General features: G+C 38.2%; 1 protein-coding gene across 2 annotated transcripts in view; it reads right to left on the bottom strand.

The window, feature by feature from the left end:
• SLC44A1 (solute carrier family 44 member 1) overlaps positions 1–16,995 on the bottom strand; it is a 67,788-nt gene that overhangs the window by 19,792 nt on the left and 31,001 nt on the right. For both annotated transcript variants that reach the window (XM_054282051.1, XM_054282043.1), the window contains exons 5-6: positions 6,398–6,491; positions 1,405–1,574 (exon numbers count right to left, since the gene is read on the bottom strand). In XM_054282051.1, the coding sequence (XP_054138026.1) occupies positions 1,405–1,574; positions 6,398–6,491 (264 nt within the window). The remainder of the gene's footprint in view (positions 1–1,404; positions 1,575–6,397; positions 6,492–16,995) is intronic.

Raw genomic sequence — 16,995 nt, 5'->3', positions numbered from 1 at the left:
GCAGTCAATATGATACCTGTGTATTCTGAAATGTCATGCCAGTTACAAGTAAAAAACTATACAGCAGCTAAGGCTAAGTGAGTGGTGTGTACAAGTACATATTTGTATTTTAACATATACACGTTTGTGTTCAGCAGTCACATGCAAGCCACTGGAACCTGGCTTTTTGAACCACAGTCTAACCCACTGTTTTAAAACAAATAATTTCTGTTTAACTATGAAATTACAAAATCTATTTTTTAAATTAACTATATGTAAATTCTGTACTAACTTCTGACTCTAACTGAACAGTAGAACTGTGAATCAGCTACTAGCTTTCAGATTTTGAACAGTTTTCTACCATTATTACCAAATACTGAAGCTGTCAAGATATAAAAATAAACAGCTTTCAAGCTACAGTTGAAAAAAATACACAATGGTCTTTTGTGTGTATGTAGAGGGGGTTAATGGTATCTAGCATCCTCCTCTTTTTCTTTCCTTTTCCCTTCCTTCTCCCCTACCCTTTTCTTCAACCACAAAAGGAAACTGAAAACAAAAGATCCCTGTATCTGATACAGCTTTGCAGTGTTTCTTTCTAAATAATACACTCTCATATGAATAGCTAATATCATGATACTCCCATTTTAGGATTTCAGATTTTATACTTTGTATGAGTAAAATAGACTCACTAGGAAAGCAATTTATGTCAGTGGGCAACATCCCACCTCAAACAAGATGACTTTGTTAAAGCAGCTCTTCAGTGCAGCACAAAGTGTCACTTGATAGGCTAGAGGCATCTCACAGCTATAGAAAAAATTCAGCACCTCTGTATTGTTGGGAATTTCCAGCTCTTCAGAAAAGGCTGAGATTTTCAAAGACCCGAAGCTTTTAATTTTGAAGGAAGGGGAAGAAGGAGGTAACATACAGTGCAACAAATGGGCACCTGATTTTCTAGTTTTCACTCTTCAAGTTCTCATATCTTTGTGCAAGTATGTTAAATGAAACAAATTAAATGCCCTACATCCAATCAAAGTGTGCTACTTTGCATTTCTCAACCTGTCTTTTTTATTTGGAAAGGGTTTATTTGGACTTGAGTTGGTAGAAGATGACTACTACAAATGGGAAAGGGGAATACTATAAAAAATTAAGAAAAAATGGATGTTCTCTTAACTATATAAAAATTAATGTTGGCTAATTAACAGCCATGCATCCTCTATCTCATAGAAACAAGAGAAACAAAACCAGTATATTACTTATGAATAAGTTACCCAGCTCCCAAATAAAATTTTTAAAAAGCATTCTGAATAATTTTCTAAGGGATTGTTGCTATTATACAGGTTTTTTGCTCATAATGTGGTTAGAGTGTATTAGTAACCTCCTAATGGAGTACACTAAGAAATAGCTAGTAATGAGAAAAACAATTACCTAGTGATAACAAGCAAAGTCCCATTATAATCTCTTTGCTGGTCATAACTCCACTAATCAGCCTGTGTAAGACACTACTGTCACTGACAAAGGTGATCAGGGCCTCTGCAAACTTGGCATAGCAGGAAATGTTCACAGGAGCACAGCGATGGAAGAATGGAATAGGTGCACTGGTGACACAAGAAAAAAAAATCAGAAAAAAAAATTACTCCTACTTAATATAAATGCCACATCAACACACAAATGAAAGGTGAATAGATGCAATCATTCTACCCTTATAACATCATAACCAGAAACCATGTGTTGAATGCACAAGTGCTGCTGAAATGAGGATGATCATAATGAAAAGTGATGCAGTTCTTACAAACAACCCTATGAGGCTGGAATGTACACTCCAATAGGATATTATTACCCTCCCACCCTTAAATGACAAGGCACAGAAAGTATATGTTCCTATTTTCCACTTAAATGTCTTTCTTTCAAGTGTCAGGTGTGAACCACTAGCTGAAACAATGCCTTTCACTCATTTTAAAATGGAATACTGGTCCATATCTGCAGCAAAAGAAATTGCAGAATAACAATACTCTTCTTGAGAGTATATATTTTGCACTAAAGGACATCAGCATTCAAAACTGCTGCCAAGCAAAACGAATGCATTTATTCCTAGCCTTTCCCCATACTAAGCTAGTTCTTGTACTGAATATTACAATCACAGTGTTTATATTCATTAACTTTCTTAGAACTACGCAAAACATGCCAGGATGCCTTTATTGTTTTGAAGTGTTTTGGAAAGGCCCTCACAAAAAACTATTGAGACTATGCACTAAACTTTGCAGAATGCTATGAAAAACCTGCTATCAAGAGAAAGACACAAAAGAGCAACAACTTTCCTTTAAAAGTGGGTGATTTTGTTTTTTAAATGTCTCCCATTTAGTAGCCATCTGCCATGGTCATAAACTATGTCAGATTTCAAAGTGGCCTATTACATAATTTGATCAATTCCCAATTACATTTCAGACATGAATTACATGTTCCTTCCTGTAATTGGATCCAATGAAAAAAAAGTCTTTTCTCTTGTTTTACCTGCCCAGTCTTCCTTACTTGAAAAATTTTGGTGGACTATACCAGCAATGAATACAATCTTCTGCAGTTTCCCCATTTCAGCAATGACCTATAAATCAACCATTTTCTGTCCTCAAGAACTACTTTTAAAGACATGTCTTTCTAAAATTCTAGCCACAATTTTAAACATGTAGTGAATAAACCAGCTGCCTTAGGCACATATTTCCCATCCATTGTTTTTCTGGGGAAAAAGAATGACATGCTGCAAACAATTAAAGTGTAACTATTCTGTAAGGAAATTGGGAGAAATTATGATCACCTGCCATTTCTAGGTAATTAATTAGTTAATCCTAGGTTTTTGTTTAAACTCACTGATGATCGCAAATTTTATAGGATTACTGTGTTGAGTGGGTAAACGCATTTGAAGATGCTCATATTGATGGTCTGCGTTTGGGTAGGAATGAACACAGCAGTTAAGTACAGAAAGTAATTATGCATTAGTCACAGTTATTAAAAAACAAACCCATAACAATGTCTGCCCTACTTAAAAGGCAGCCCATGTATCCTCTTAGCTTCTTAAAACATAACCTATTTTGGAATATGGCTGCTTATTATATGGCATATTACTGAAAAAGACTGACATTTGAGAGGTTTATTTATTGTTAACTGCTACAACTTTTCAGAAAACTTAGAGCACTTGTAAGTTGTTGCTACCAGCAAGAAAGCCCAAATTTTGAGGTGGGAGTAGGCAAAATAATGTTATTCCTGTAACCCAATACAAAAATATTCGTTTTGAAAAGGGAACAAAAGGGATTAAAGTATTCTTCAAAAATATATCGCAATGAAAGAAAACATGCTTTTTGCATCAGAGTTTATATTAGTCATCTAATATCTCTTAACCTAAAGCAATTTCACTACCTATTTTAAGTTAACTATTTTCATGTGCAGTAATTAATTGTTAAGTTTGTTTTAATTAATTAAAAAAAAAATAGGTTAGTAGTTCCTACAAGCTTTCTTGAGTAAATGGGACTCCTGAGAATCCACTTTTGAGATCTGCTTCTGCTCCAGTGGTTCTGACTGAATGAGTAGGTGAGGTAAAGTGTCCCAATAAAAAACACAATAATAGATCTATTCTCTATGACCTGCGCTATTTTATATGAACTCTTGATTATATCATGGTATATTACCTACTGACAGGGAAAAATTTCTAAGAATAGCAACATGATGCTTAATCATAAACAAGAACGAATAAAGTTGAAGCCAGTAGATGATGGTCTCAGCAGCTGTACTTTTAAAGCATCATTCAAATGAAGTTGAGATCCATCTGATTACTCAAGTACTAGATTGCAAAGAATTTTTTCCTCTCGCTACTACCCCTGTGTATGTACCTGGGTAGAAAAGCAACCTGTGTGAATGAGGAGGATTCCAATTAGAGTAACACTGCTAGCTGCTCTTTATAACCTCTGCAGGGCAGTCCCTTGGCACAGTTTGGCATAGCTGATTTAGAGATAAATGCTGCAGGGAACTAGACAGGTTTTCCTCCAGGGCCCTCTAAACATGCAGTCATGTCTACAGAAGCTGATCTAGGTGGGGTGTGGAAGAAATACATACTGCTGATTGCACTGCTAGACTGTACTACTCTGTCAAAGTTGGACATAATACCTTGAAGATGGATGGTAAGAGTCCATTGACAGCCTCAGCTGAAGGCTGTGAAGAAGCATGGTCATCAAACAGAAAACATCAAGGGACAATCTTCACACCATATGCTACCTCCATCCCATGGAACTAATGAGGATCAGAGGGTTCATAAGCCTTGACAGATTGCACTGATTTCAGCTGGGGTAGGAAGTGTCTGGTATGGAGCTTGTTTTGGATTTGTGTTAAACACAGGGTTAATAATATGGAGATGTTTTTGTTATTGCTGAGTAGGGCTTGCACAGAGCCAAGGCCTTTTGTTCTTTTTTACTGACATGCTAGCAAGGACATTTTGAGTGTGTGGGAGGCTGGGAGGAGACACAGCCAAGACAGGTGACCCAAACTGACCAAAGCAATATTCCAAACATCCAAACATGGCATCATGTGCAGGATATAAACAGGGGGAAAGAAGAGGAAGGAGGGCACGTTTGAAGTGATGGTGTTTGTCTTCCCAAATAAATGTTGCATGTGATGGGGCCCTGCTCTCCTGGAATGGCTGAACACCTGCCTGCCCCTGGGAAGTGATTAATTCCTTGTTTTGCTTTGCTTATGTGTGCAGCTTTCCTTCCCTTATTAAACCATCTTTATATCAACCAACAAGCTTTTTACCTTTTACCCTTCCAGTTCTCTCGCCAGTCCTGCTCATGGGGAAACAAGCAATTGGCTGTGGGTGTCTGGGTTGCTGGATGGCATTAAACCATGACACAGATCAAATGTGACTGTTAGGTAAGTTCTTCCTGAATGCCTCAGTCTACAAGATGTTGGGTTTTCATTTGGTTGTCTCAACAGGATGACATTTCTCCTTCAAATTACACTTACTCAAATAATTTAACTATAAAAACCTGAAAACCAGTTGTTTACAGATACAATGTTGGCCTTTTTTGCCTTAGGGCATTAAGTTCAGACTTTTCAATCTCAAAAATGCTCAAATGAATCATATATTTTAGTGATACTATATCAAAAAGGGAAAATACTACACCTACACAATAGTTTATTTAAAATAACATAAGGTCGTTTTTATGAGGAATTTACATAACATCATTAGAGCTCTGATACATTATTCTATCCTTCTGTTTTCTTACTAAGCTGTATTTATTGAGACTGAATGACGTTAGAATGCACTATGAGAAGTCAATATAATTCTGGCAAAAATTAGAACTAACAAGTCTTTTCAGTATGCAAGCTGGCACTGAAGTTTTCATTTGTTTTTGTATTATGACAGTAACATCTGTCTAGCTGGAATATAAATCTATATTGGGAAATTTTTTTAAAAAGCTAATATGCCAGCTGTCACTAATTGTCACTATAATATTTAAAAAAAAAGGTTCAGTGGAGAGGCTACCACATATACAAGAAAGACTTAAAATCAGAGTTTGTAGAACAAGTTTGTTAGAACAAATATTTACAAAAAACGTAACAGAAAACTATGCATAAGAAAAGACTCTGCAGTTATCACTCACTACTGAGTATATTTGAGAAGCTAAATTTTGAGAAAACACAACATGGTTCTTCTTGAGTTAGTGCAACTACTGACAGAAGGCTGCGAACAACACTAACACATCACTTCTTTTCTCAGCAATGCTCATCTCAGCAGGTCCAGGCAGCACAGCTACAAGAGCTCATGAAGCCATGAACTTTCCAATCCTATTTCACAAACAGCAGTGTAATGTAACACTTAAAAAAATAAACCTCAAAATGATCTGTTAATAAAATACAGCCCTCTTTTTGGTATTGAACTATCCCTATATTAGTTATTTGCAGACTGAAAGAGTAAAAACTGAAGCAATTTGCATCTATCTGACTGGCTGACGTAAGGTATAAGAAGTATAAGCTATAAGAATGCTGCAGAGAGCTGTGCATCCCTACATATTTTTTTCTCCCAAAGATTAAAAATGTTCCATGATTGTCTCAGATCTGCATTGCTGATAGGCAGCTGGCTATAGATAGGGTGAAAGGCAGTAAAACAGCTGATACTTAGAACAGTGTTTGTCATATGAGACAAGAGAATTTGGAGATAACAATTAAATAGTTTCAGTAACACATACACAGATAATTTGGGTTTTTCTTTGACTATTATTTTCACTACCTTTTAAAAACTGAATTTTAGAAATATATACAATAATACACTAAAACACCTATCTGGTAAGAGTGAACATGTGTTGGTATTTTCTAAAGTTCATGATCAAAACAAATCTCTGCTCCCTCCACCCCAAATCAGACAACTTGATCATATTACCTCTCTGGAACAGGATATTTAGGACATAACTTGGCAGCCCTTGGGTCTGTTGTATATTCTGATGGCTGTAGTTCATAGCTACACAGAGTGGATCCTGTTGAAAAGTAAAAAAAAAATATTGGTACAGAAAACAAATTTTAAAAACCACTAATATTCTTCGCAAACAGCATTAAAACTGATACAGGTGCTAATTCTGCACCTCCTCATGTCATTACCACAAGGCTTTGCTATAGTTCCTCCTGTAATGTGGTAAATCAAGCCCAACACAGCTGTCAGTAAAATACAATGACGCTCTCCATCTAGCTTTGGGTTTTCCAAAGTCTGAGTATTTGAATGGAGAACACTAACTCACAATGTGGTGTAAAAGAGGACACAAAATACTGTGAAGCCCCCCTCCCCCTACTATTCCACCATGCTTTTCTTGATCATGTTTAATGCATGAATATTGCATAACATTTATGATAGAAAGAAAATACTCCTGTGTTTGCAGGGGGTTTTTGTGCATGTGTATTCAAAATACAACTTGTCTATAGATTTCAGGGACAGAAACAAAAATAAACCGAACTGAAAAAGTTGGAAAGTTGGCTGAGAAATAACAGCTCTGCTTTACATATCCAAAACTTCTTAAAAGCTGAACTCTCTCCATAAACAAACTGGTATGGCACAGTAAAGATCAAGTTGCCTATAACAAAATTCAAACATAAATTAAGTTTTCCTTTGTACCTGACACTTGCTTAATGGAAGTGCCTTACCTAGGAGAGATTTCTTTCAGTTTATATATAATGAAGACACTGAACATCTGACCCAATGCTTCTAGGAAATCAGAAACTTCCAAATCAGATTGGAGCCCTGGTATATCAGCAATTCAGAGGTAAGGAAGCCTCCAATGATATAAGCTGCCTATCAAAAGATTAATTTCCTTCCAAGCTGCTTTCCTAATAGATTGCTTACTTCCAAGTGCAAGAGCTTTTAATACATAGCTTTTAGTGTCCTTTTCCCCTATGCAATACACTAAGGACTTATCTTAATAAGGACTTATCTGAATCTTAATCATCAATATAAATATTCAATTCCTTCCATTATTAAAGTCTCCTCTTCAGGAATAGTTTGTATAATAGAGTCCTGCAAGCTGGATCTGGATAATACATATACACTATTACCCAAAATACACCAAGAATTTTGACAAACAGCTTTATCTTGGCCTGCATTACACTGAACAAAACTATTATTTGTAGAATTTGTAGAATATTATTTGCAGAAATTTTATCTATCATTGCTACATTTGTACCTCTATGAAGAGACCTCTTCTATTCACATACTGAAACAGCAGAGAGCCTATTTAGCGGCTTCAGCTGCTCTCTATCTAAGGCAGTCACTATTTAAGTACCACTTCTACATAGTAGTTTTTTGGAAGCCAGTCCAAACCACCAAATGCACTATTGAAGAGAGACAGATCTCCTACAAAGAGAAGATAGGAGGTGAAACTTCTGAAATGCATTTTCAATTATACTTTCAATATGAATCCTTATGCCTCTGCTTGCTTATGTGGAAAACACGGCATGATATAAACATAAACAGATACCACAAAAAACATTCCTTAGATCTTAGTTGTAAATGAAGTATCTAAAATGCATCTAAATCTACAGGTTTTTCTTAAAAACGGAAGGAAAATTTACTTTTATTTTGCTCTGAATATAGGTCAAAAGGCATCCTGGCCTGTATCAGCCATAGTGTGGCCAGCAGGACCAGGGCAGTGATTGTCCCCTCTGTACTTGGAACTGGTGAGGGCACCCGTCCTATCCTGTGTCCAGGTCTGGATGCCTCCCTGCAAGAAAGACACTGAGGTGCTGGAATGTGTCCAGAGAAGGGCAATGGAGTAGGTGAAGGGTCTGGAGCACAAGTTCTATGAGGAGTGACTGAGGAAGCTGGGGGTGTTTAGCCTGGAGAAAAAAGAGGCTCAGGGGTGACCTTATCACTCTCTACAACTCTCTGAAAGGAGGCTGTAGCCAGGTGGGGATTGGCCTCTTTTCCCAAGTAGCAAAACACAGGGCAAGAGGAAATGGCATCAAGTTGTGCCAGGGAAAGTTTAGACTGGGTATTAAGAGTAATTTTTTCACCAAAAGGTTTGTCAAGCATTGGAACAGGCTGCCCAGGGAAGCAGTTGAGCCCCCATCCGTGGAGGTACTTAAAAGATGTGGAGAAATGAAGCTTAGGTAAATAGTTTAGTGGTGGACTTGATGATCTTAAGGGTGTTTTCCAGCCTTATGACTCTCTGGTTATGATTCTAAGGCGAGAATAAAGAGCTCTATAGGAAGAAGAAGGATATGTGTTATGTGGACAAGTGTACATAGATTCATGACACAGTGTTTGGGGCCAGCTTGGCCATTCTGCCAAATGACCAATGTGAACTACAGTTTTAAGTGTCTTATGAAAAGGTCCCCAGATCTAAACAAGCCTAAGGGACAGGGCTGGTCTGTGGATGCCCATGCTCCCTTTGACTTCTAGCAGTTCAGGCATGAGAGAAAAAGGGCAGGATTTACTATGGGGAGGAAAGGCAACTCTTTGTATAAATATGCATCTGAAGACCTGTTTGGATCACAAGCATAAACGAAGCAAAATCAAATGCCAGACACCCTGATGCGCATACAGGTCACAAGCCATTCAAGTAGGACCTGTATGGTAACCTAATACACTCCAGGATGTAGAGCCAAACGGAAACACCTTGGTAGGTCCCTCTGGAAGCCAACAGTATATTCCCTCCTGCCATGCCTGACAACTCAGGCTGCCACTACCATGTCTTGCCTGGGAACTGCTTTTGGGCTACTCTGGATCTTTTCCCTTTAGATGCCTAACTCACAGCACACTTCTTTAGTCACAGTCAAGCAGAAAAATATTTTCATGTAGCTTGTCAAACAAAAGATCTTAACTACCGTGCCTTTAAAGAAACTACCAGTCCCACAGCTGAAATAACGCCCATGAGATTATTTGTCCTTTTGTCCCAAATTATTAGAAACTCTAACTATTCCAGTAAATATTTATTTATTTATACTCTGAAAACTTTCTCTAATACTGTGTAAGAGAGCTTTAGAACTCAAATGTGTGCTTGAATTATGTCACTTTACACTTAAAACTGATTTCTTCACAAAAGAGCCTGCGTGCATCACTGAATAGAAATTTACATTTTCTAGGGTGAGAGAGAAGAATGAACAGCCTTGTCAAACCTTCCACTCTATATTAGTTACTCTGGGTTAGCAGAGACCAACATAGCCAATCTTTTTGTTGCTGTTCAAGTTGGTAATGCCAGAAAAAGTTGAAGGAAACATTTGTGTCATCTTGCTGAGACAATTAGTTTACCAAAGATACTACTTTCATTCCTAAATTAGTATCATTAAAATATTTCAAAACCAGTATGAGCAGGATACAGAGAACAAACTAAAAGATCACTGATATAATACACCCTTTGCTTCCTACAGCAATGCACATATTTCTTCTGGAGAAACCCTTAGGCAAATGACATCAAACTGTCCTACAAGGATTAGATTTCAGATCCCAGCATGTTGTAACATTAAGAAAAATACTTCTAAACTATGCAGAGCATCAGTATTTGGGCTACTGGTGAGCACAGAGTAGTGTGCCCGACCTGTGTGCACACTTTGGCCCCACAATCCTGTTATTTGGTGGTTTCACACACAAAGTGATATCATGGAGACATACAAACATTTCTGTTTCATGGTTTCTTTTCAATGAATAGAATTGCTCCAGCCACTAGAATATACTGGAGCCATAACTGGAGCAAAGTACCTCAAAAGACAAACTTCCAACCTAGCCGTAGAATAGAAACTTCTTTTCAAAGCCTCCTTTCTGTTTTGCTGAGGTTTGGATTAGTAAGGAGCTAAACAGCCATTATCTCTGGCACTCAAAGAAAACAGCTATATTTACCCCAATCTTATATTTAAGATGCTGTAGAAAGCCAGGACTTTTACTTCAAAGATTCTTTCTAAATGGGGAGGCAAATTTTTGAAGGTCTTGTGTGCTCAGAAGACACAGTGCACAGAAGATAGAACACTCTGCTTTCCACAGCAATACAGTAAACAGGAAGGTCCAAACTAACCAAAGGTGGTTAGGTAAAAATACTTTTAGAGACCAGAGCTCCAGTACAGCTTTCCTTCCTGCATTTGCCTTGCTGTGAACCAACAAACAAACCCCTACTAGAGCAGCATTACTATTCAAGAGTTTACAGCTTGAGAAATGGCAAGATTTCTAAGTCATCCAAAAAGAGGAGCAGTCCACAGAGGACACCAATGACATTCATATTCCCTGACTTACAGTAGTGGAAAGCATACAAGGGGTTTTGGATTCCATTCTGGGAATTCAGCAGTGTCTGCCCATCTATCAACACTTATTAACAACAACTAAAACAAGGACTTCAATATCTAGAAACATGGACTCATATTCAGAGTCAAGGACTTAAGCGCGAAAAATACAAAACTATGCAGAGACAACAGGGATAGCTTCAGTACCAGGAGCAGCACAGTCACCTTAGGAGTTTAGGAGTATGTTCCTAAACTGGCAAAGCACAGTTCGAGAGACTACAAACCACTGTTTTGACAGAGTAATTTAGATGAACTTCCATTCTGAGTCTGATATCGTGCATGTATTGTGCACTTACATGGCATGACACATGTGACATGTTTAATGATTTCTTTGCCTGTGTCTTTCACACTGGTGATGAGCCCAGAAGGCCCCAGTGCCCAGAGCTGGAGGACCATGGCAGGGAGAATGATAAACTTCCAGTTGACCCCAAATTTGTGTGGGATCTGCTGCTCCAGCTGGATCCTCATGTATCTATCTGGCTTTATGATGGCATTCATCCAAGAATACTCAAAGAGCTGTTTGATGTCATTGCAAGGCCTCTCTCAATTATTTTTGAACAGTCTTGGGTATCTGGGGAGCTCCCAGCTGACTGGAAGCTGGCTAAGACTGTCTCAATGTTCAAAAAGGGCAAGAAGGATGACCCTGGAAACTACAGGCCTATCAGTCTCACTTCACTGCCTGGTAAAATGATGGAGAAGATTATTCTGTGAGTTCTGAAAAACACCTGAATGACACCACAACCATTGGCAGAGCCAGCACAGCTTCATGAGAGCAAAGTCCTGCATGTCCAACATGACTACCTTCTAGGACAGGCTGGTTGATCATGGGAAGCCAGATGATGTGATCTTTTTGGATTAAAGTTTTTGATACTGTCTCTCAGTCTCTCAGAGGACCTTTTTGCAGAAAATGTCCAGCCCACAGCTGGATAAACACATCATGTGGTGGGTGAGCAGCTGGCTCAGGGGTCACGCACGAAGGGCTGCAGTGAATGGGGTGACATCAGACTGGTGTGACCTGTTGTTAGTGGGGTTCCACAGGGCTCCATCCTTAGGTCTTATCTTCATCTCATCCTCTGCTCTTGAACATCTTAATAAACAACTTGGACACAAGACTTAAAGGCCCAAAGTAAGTTTGCTGGTGATACAAAACTGGAAGGAGACATTCACTCCCTTAAAAGCAGAGGCCTTGTAGAGAGGAGTCAAAAAATGAGAGGGCTGGGAAATTATCAACTGTATGAAGTTTAAGAAAGACAAATACTGGATTCTACACCTAGGAGAGGAAAAACCTGGAAGTATGGACAGACTGAGGAATAAGACCCTGGAGAACAGTGCTGCAGACAGGGACCTGGAGGTCACTGTCAAGGGCAAGTTGGAGATAGGTGAGCAGTGCCCTGGCAGCCAGGAGGGTCAGCTGTGTCCTGGGGTGCATCAGGCACAGCATCACAGCTGGGCAAGAGAGGGGATTGTTCTGCTCTACTCTGCACTGGGGGCAGCCTCATCTTAAAGGCTGGGGGCAGCTTTGGATGCCACAGTATAAAAAAGATACTAAGTGCTGGAAGAGTGGCCAAAGGAGGGCAACTGAGATGATGAAGAGACATGAGGAGAAGCTGTGTGAGAAGTGGCTGAGGTCACTTGATTGGTTCAGCCTGGAGGAGACTGAGAGGAGACTTTATCACAGTTTGTAACATCCTAGTGAAGGGAAAAGGAGGAGCAGGGACTGATCTCTTCTCTGCAGTGAGCAGTGAAAAGACCTGAGGGAATGGCCTGAAATTGTGTCAGGAGAGGTGTAGGTCAGGTTCACCCAGAGGGTGGTTGGGAACTGGAACAGGCTCCCCAGGGAAGTGGTCACAGCACCAGGCTAACAGAGTTCAAGCAGTGTTCAGACAATAATGTCATGTACATAGGTATGATTTTTGGGGTATCCTATGCAGGGCCAGAAGGTGGACTTCATGGTTCCTTGTGGATCTCCCCAACTCAGCACATTCCATAGTGATTGATAACAGACTTCTAAAAAGCCATATGATGAAGTAGAGCTTATAGTTCAAAAACTTAGTATTTTATTTCATTGCCTCCTTTACAAGTAACATCCTATTAGTTCATTAAGTTCTCTGACACAGGAATAAAACTCATAGACACAGAAATGTGCATAAATGTTAGCAGCAATGAGACTGTTAAAATCACAACTCACCTCTGGACTTTCAGCCCAGCTCTACTCTTGAGTTCTGGGTGTTTTATGACTAAGTTCACCAATTAAAACTTAGTTAACATTGTGAATACATGACTCACAGATGACTATGCTTGACCAACCAACCCATGCAATAAAGGCTAGAGTATGATATTGATACTGATAGAGGTGCAATTCAGGAAGGACAAAGCTCCCAGACTCTCACAAGGACAAAATTTTTAACACTTTTCTATATTTCTCACCCCAGAACTTGCCTGAAATCCATATGTCAAACTCTATCAACTCTAAATTGTTAATCTCAAACATACTAACCATTCAAAGCTTCATGCAATGAGACAACTTGGTATGCTACAAATAATTGGATATTACCTTAGCATATTATGGACTAGAAACGCAGCATAGAAAAGCGGCAGCTTAAAATACTGTCTCATGTATATAGCTGCTGCAAATTCCAGAGCCAAAAACCACAGAACTGGTAGGGTGCCAAATACTACTTCCACAGAAGGTGGTATTTACTATTCTTTGCTGAGTTCTGTCAGTAAGAAAACAATGCTGCACAACCCCAGAAAAAGCATGCTTATGGCAAGTAATTATACGATACTCTCTTCATGGACTCCTGTCAAATGGAAAAGGGTTCAGATCACCATGAAACAAACCACATCATGTTGACCAGACTCTATTCTTTGACTGCTAGGCCTGACAATAGTAATTTTAGCCAATCTACAATTATAGGAAGTAATTCTACTCAGAACACAAGCACTAAGCACAGAAGTTTACGATTGTATAAATTTCCTATTTACCTATTTTAGAACAAAAATATTCCAAGAGCAGACACATAATGACTAAGAAAACACAAACTCCACTTCTTAGCCAGAGATTTTAATGGGGTCTAAAGTATCAGATGAAGTGGAAGCACCAGAGGATTGCACAAACATACCTAAACATTGCTGCTATGCCTTTTGCAAATTGAGCAGGAATAGAGATAGAAGACCAATAAGGACAGAACTGAACCTTGACAACTAAATCTGATTTCTGGGCCCTAGCAAAATAGTGATGCCTTGAGATAAGTAAAAAGGCAAGGACAGACCACTCTGCAGTCAGGACTCATCAGATTAATATGACAGAATTGTTCTCAGAAAAGAAAAGCTTCATTCTCTTCTACCCACTGCTGCCTTCCAGAAGCACAGTAGGTGTTTTCAAGGAAGAAAAGTAAGGTTTATATGTATCTTTAGCTCTAGTTGTTGCAGAGAGATGTATCATCACTTCTTTAAAACGATGAGCATCAAAGGGCAGGAGAAATTACAGATGCTTTTATAAATAAATATGGGACTGAAGTGAAAGTAAGCATTCTGCAATGCCTGCAAGAATATTCCAAGAAAGATCAATCACAAAACCTCATTAGTTAGGTCTTCAAAAGTCTCTAGAATTGAAGACCACAAAGAGAGCTACTGTGATAGATCTTAAAACATGCTGTTACAAATAAGAGTATGGAAAAAAGAAAATCTTGATTCAGAATTCATGTATCCATATATATAAGTATTTTGAGTTGTAATTAAAAAAATAAGACAATACTCTTCACTTTCTCCTATTCTTAACAGTACAGAGTTGAAAAATATTAATTTACCTATTCCTCCACTCATATTTTTTCCAGTGCTAAATAAAACCAGCTACTCTGGAATCAAATTAAGAATACATCTAGTCAAGTAGCAGATGTTTCTCCTACCATATCTTTAGCTCTGCACAACTTAAAACTAGTGATAACTAAACACCCAAAGAGAGTTTGTATTTTCTATTCTAAGAGAATTATTCTAAGAGTTCATCTTTTTTTTGTTTTTGAAATATCCTCATGGCAATTAACCCTAACTTGTGGGCAAAAAAATCTGTCTCTTTGATGCTTAGTGATTTCATTTTGATCTCTAGTTTCACATTACTCAGGTTATGAGATGAAGGAACAATAATTTTTCAACCTTCTCAAAGATATTCCTGCTTTTAATGACTTTACTCTTCCTGATAGTTTTCTCTTCTACAGACAGAGGAAATCACTGGTCCTTTTATAATGATAATCCTTGTTTCCCTTGTCAGTATGTATGTGTATATATGTACAGTAGGTGAATACATGCTGAGAATATACATATTTAGGTTTGTGTACAAATTTTAAAAAAAATAAAAAAAGGACTAAAACACAGCCTTTATGATGCCAACATAGCAGGAGTTTACAAAAAATGCAGTCCTCTTAACAATTCATAAACATTACACTTTCAGACAATGCTGCACCTCCAACTTAATCCTCTTGTGATCCTCAGTAGTTTCACAATCTTTTCCCGAAGTATCAATAACCACTTTAAATTAAAACACCACTTGCATAACAATAGGTTCCCACCCCTTCATTCTGGGGACATTCCTTTAGATTTGACATTTTATTCCATGCAATTGATAGCAGCGGGTTTTTCCATATAATTCTAAATTTCAGTGGTACAACAGACATGACCACATTCAGTAGTCACAACAAGATTTATAACCTCATTGTTTCTTCCCCTTTCCAAATGGTTTATTAATGTGATCAATGACACAACACAGCATTATTGGAGGACTCCACATGCTGTCACTTTCTCTTGAGCAAACAATTTAATTCTAACTAGAGGATACATTTGCAGTACAACACAAACCTGATGGACAGTTCAGGTAACAAGACAGAGTACCAGTAGATGACTCTGAATCTCAAAACTGCTCATAATGTACTTTTACTCTAGTCAATAAAAAAATGACACTCAAAATTAACATACCCAGGTTTCCAAAGACCTGTGGGTGCAGAATTGCTTTAAGCATAAGGTATCTGTAACTAACACAGTACATCGTACTTCAGGAAAATCACAAGAAAAGGATTAAGTTTTAAGCAGCATACTCTCACTGAAAGCAAAAGCAAGGAGAAAAAGAGCAGACAAAAAATGTCAGAAGCTCACAGTGACCCACGTAACAGCTATTTCTAAACCAAGTGCCAACAGGAACACATGAATATCATTATCTTCAAACAAAAGAAAAATCCTTTTTGTTTCGCCTGTGGTTCCTTCTAATAGCTCAGAGATATCACCTGCTCAGATTTAGCAGACTGATTTCCTTTATTGATCTATTTCAGGTCAGTCTCTATAGCAAATTTAATGAAGCATTCCTCCGGCTCTGTGCGGACACAGGCCACTAGCCTGGTCTAGCTACAGAATTCTGACAACAGAAATGCTTGCCACAATGCTGCAAAATAAAAATTTTATTTTAGGTTCTTAAATATGCATTTGTTATTTAAACAACAAATAGGAATAGTAGTTCCCACACTGAGTAGGCACTACAGTTATTACTGAATTAAACACAATGGAAATTATAGCCACTTGTCTAGTGTTTCTCTTTAATAATGATACTTCATTGTTCATTTGGCACAGTCATACATTAATTATACCTTCAAGGATATTTCAAAATGCTTTAGCAAGTCCTTGAAAACATCAATGCAGTATTTCATGGACATCAAGTTTTGAAGCACCAATTTGGTTTCTGGGAAAGACAGCTTTCAGTCACACTACTCAAAATACATAATTTTTTAAGGGCAAAAACCAACAAGAACATTGAACCACAAGTACTCTGTGCCTGAGCTGTTATATTGGGTGAGAAAATCCTGGGGAGAGCAACAGCACTCAGTTCACAACATATAACATTCTCAGTTGTGCCAACTGTTAGCTCTACAAAATCAAGTACTAGCATGGCTGTTTGAGAACAGCATTGCAACATTTCTCAGGTAACACTGCATCTTCCTGTGCCACTTTCAGGAGTTGCTCCAGAATACTTCTGTATTTTACAGCTTGCATCTCTGTACAAGTCAAGATCTGAGTGGACAAGTGCCCAGCTTTCTTTTTCCCTTTTTCCTCCTCTTGTAAAAGGTCCCAGTTGGTTCCAGTTTTCAGGGTGTGAATTATTGTGAAGACATTAAAGGTATGTGCTTTCTTGTGTTCTCAAAATCAGCTTGGCTTTGCAAGGGATGGGCTTCTTCTCTTTCTTGA

The sequence above is a fragment of the Melozone crissalis genome, unplaced genomic scaffold, assembly GCF_028551555.1.
Source record: "Melozone crissalis strain CALT ecotype California unplaced genomic scaffold, PUWL_Pcris_2 ptg000005l_1, whole genome shotgun sequence".
Lineage (NCBI taxonomy): Eukaryota > Metazoa > Chordata > Aves > Passeriformes > Passerellidae > Melozone > Melozone crissalis.
Note: the sequence above shows the minus strand (reverse complement) of the source record. Positions and strands in the feature narration are given on the sequence as shown.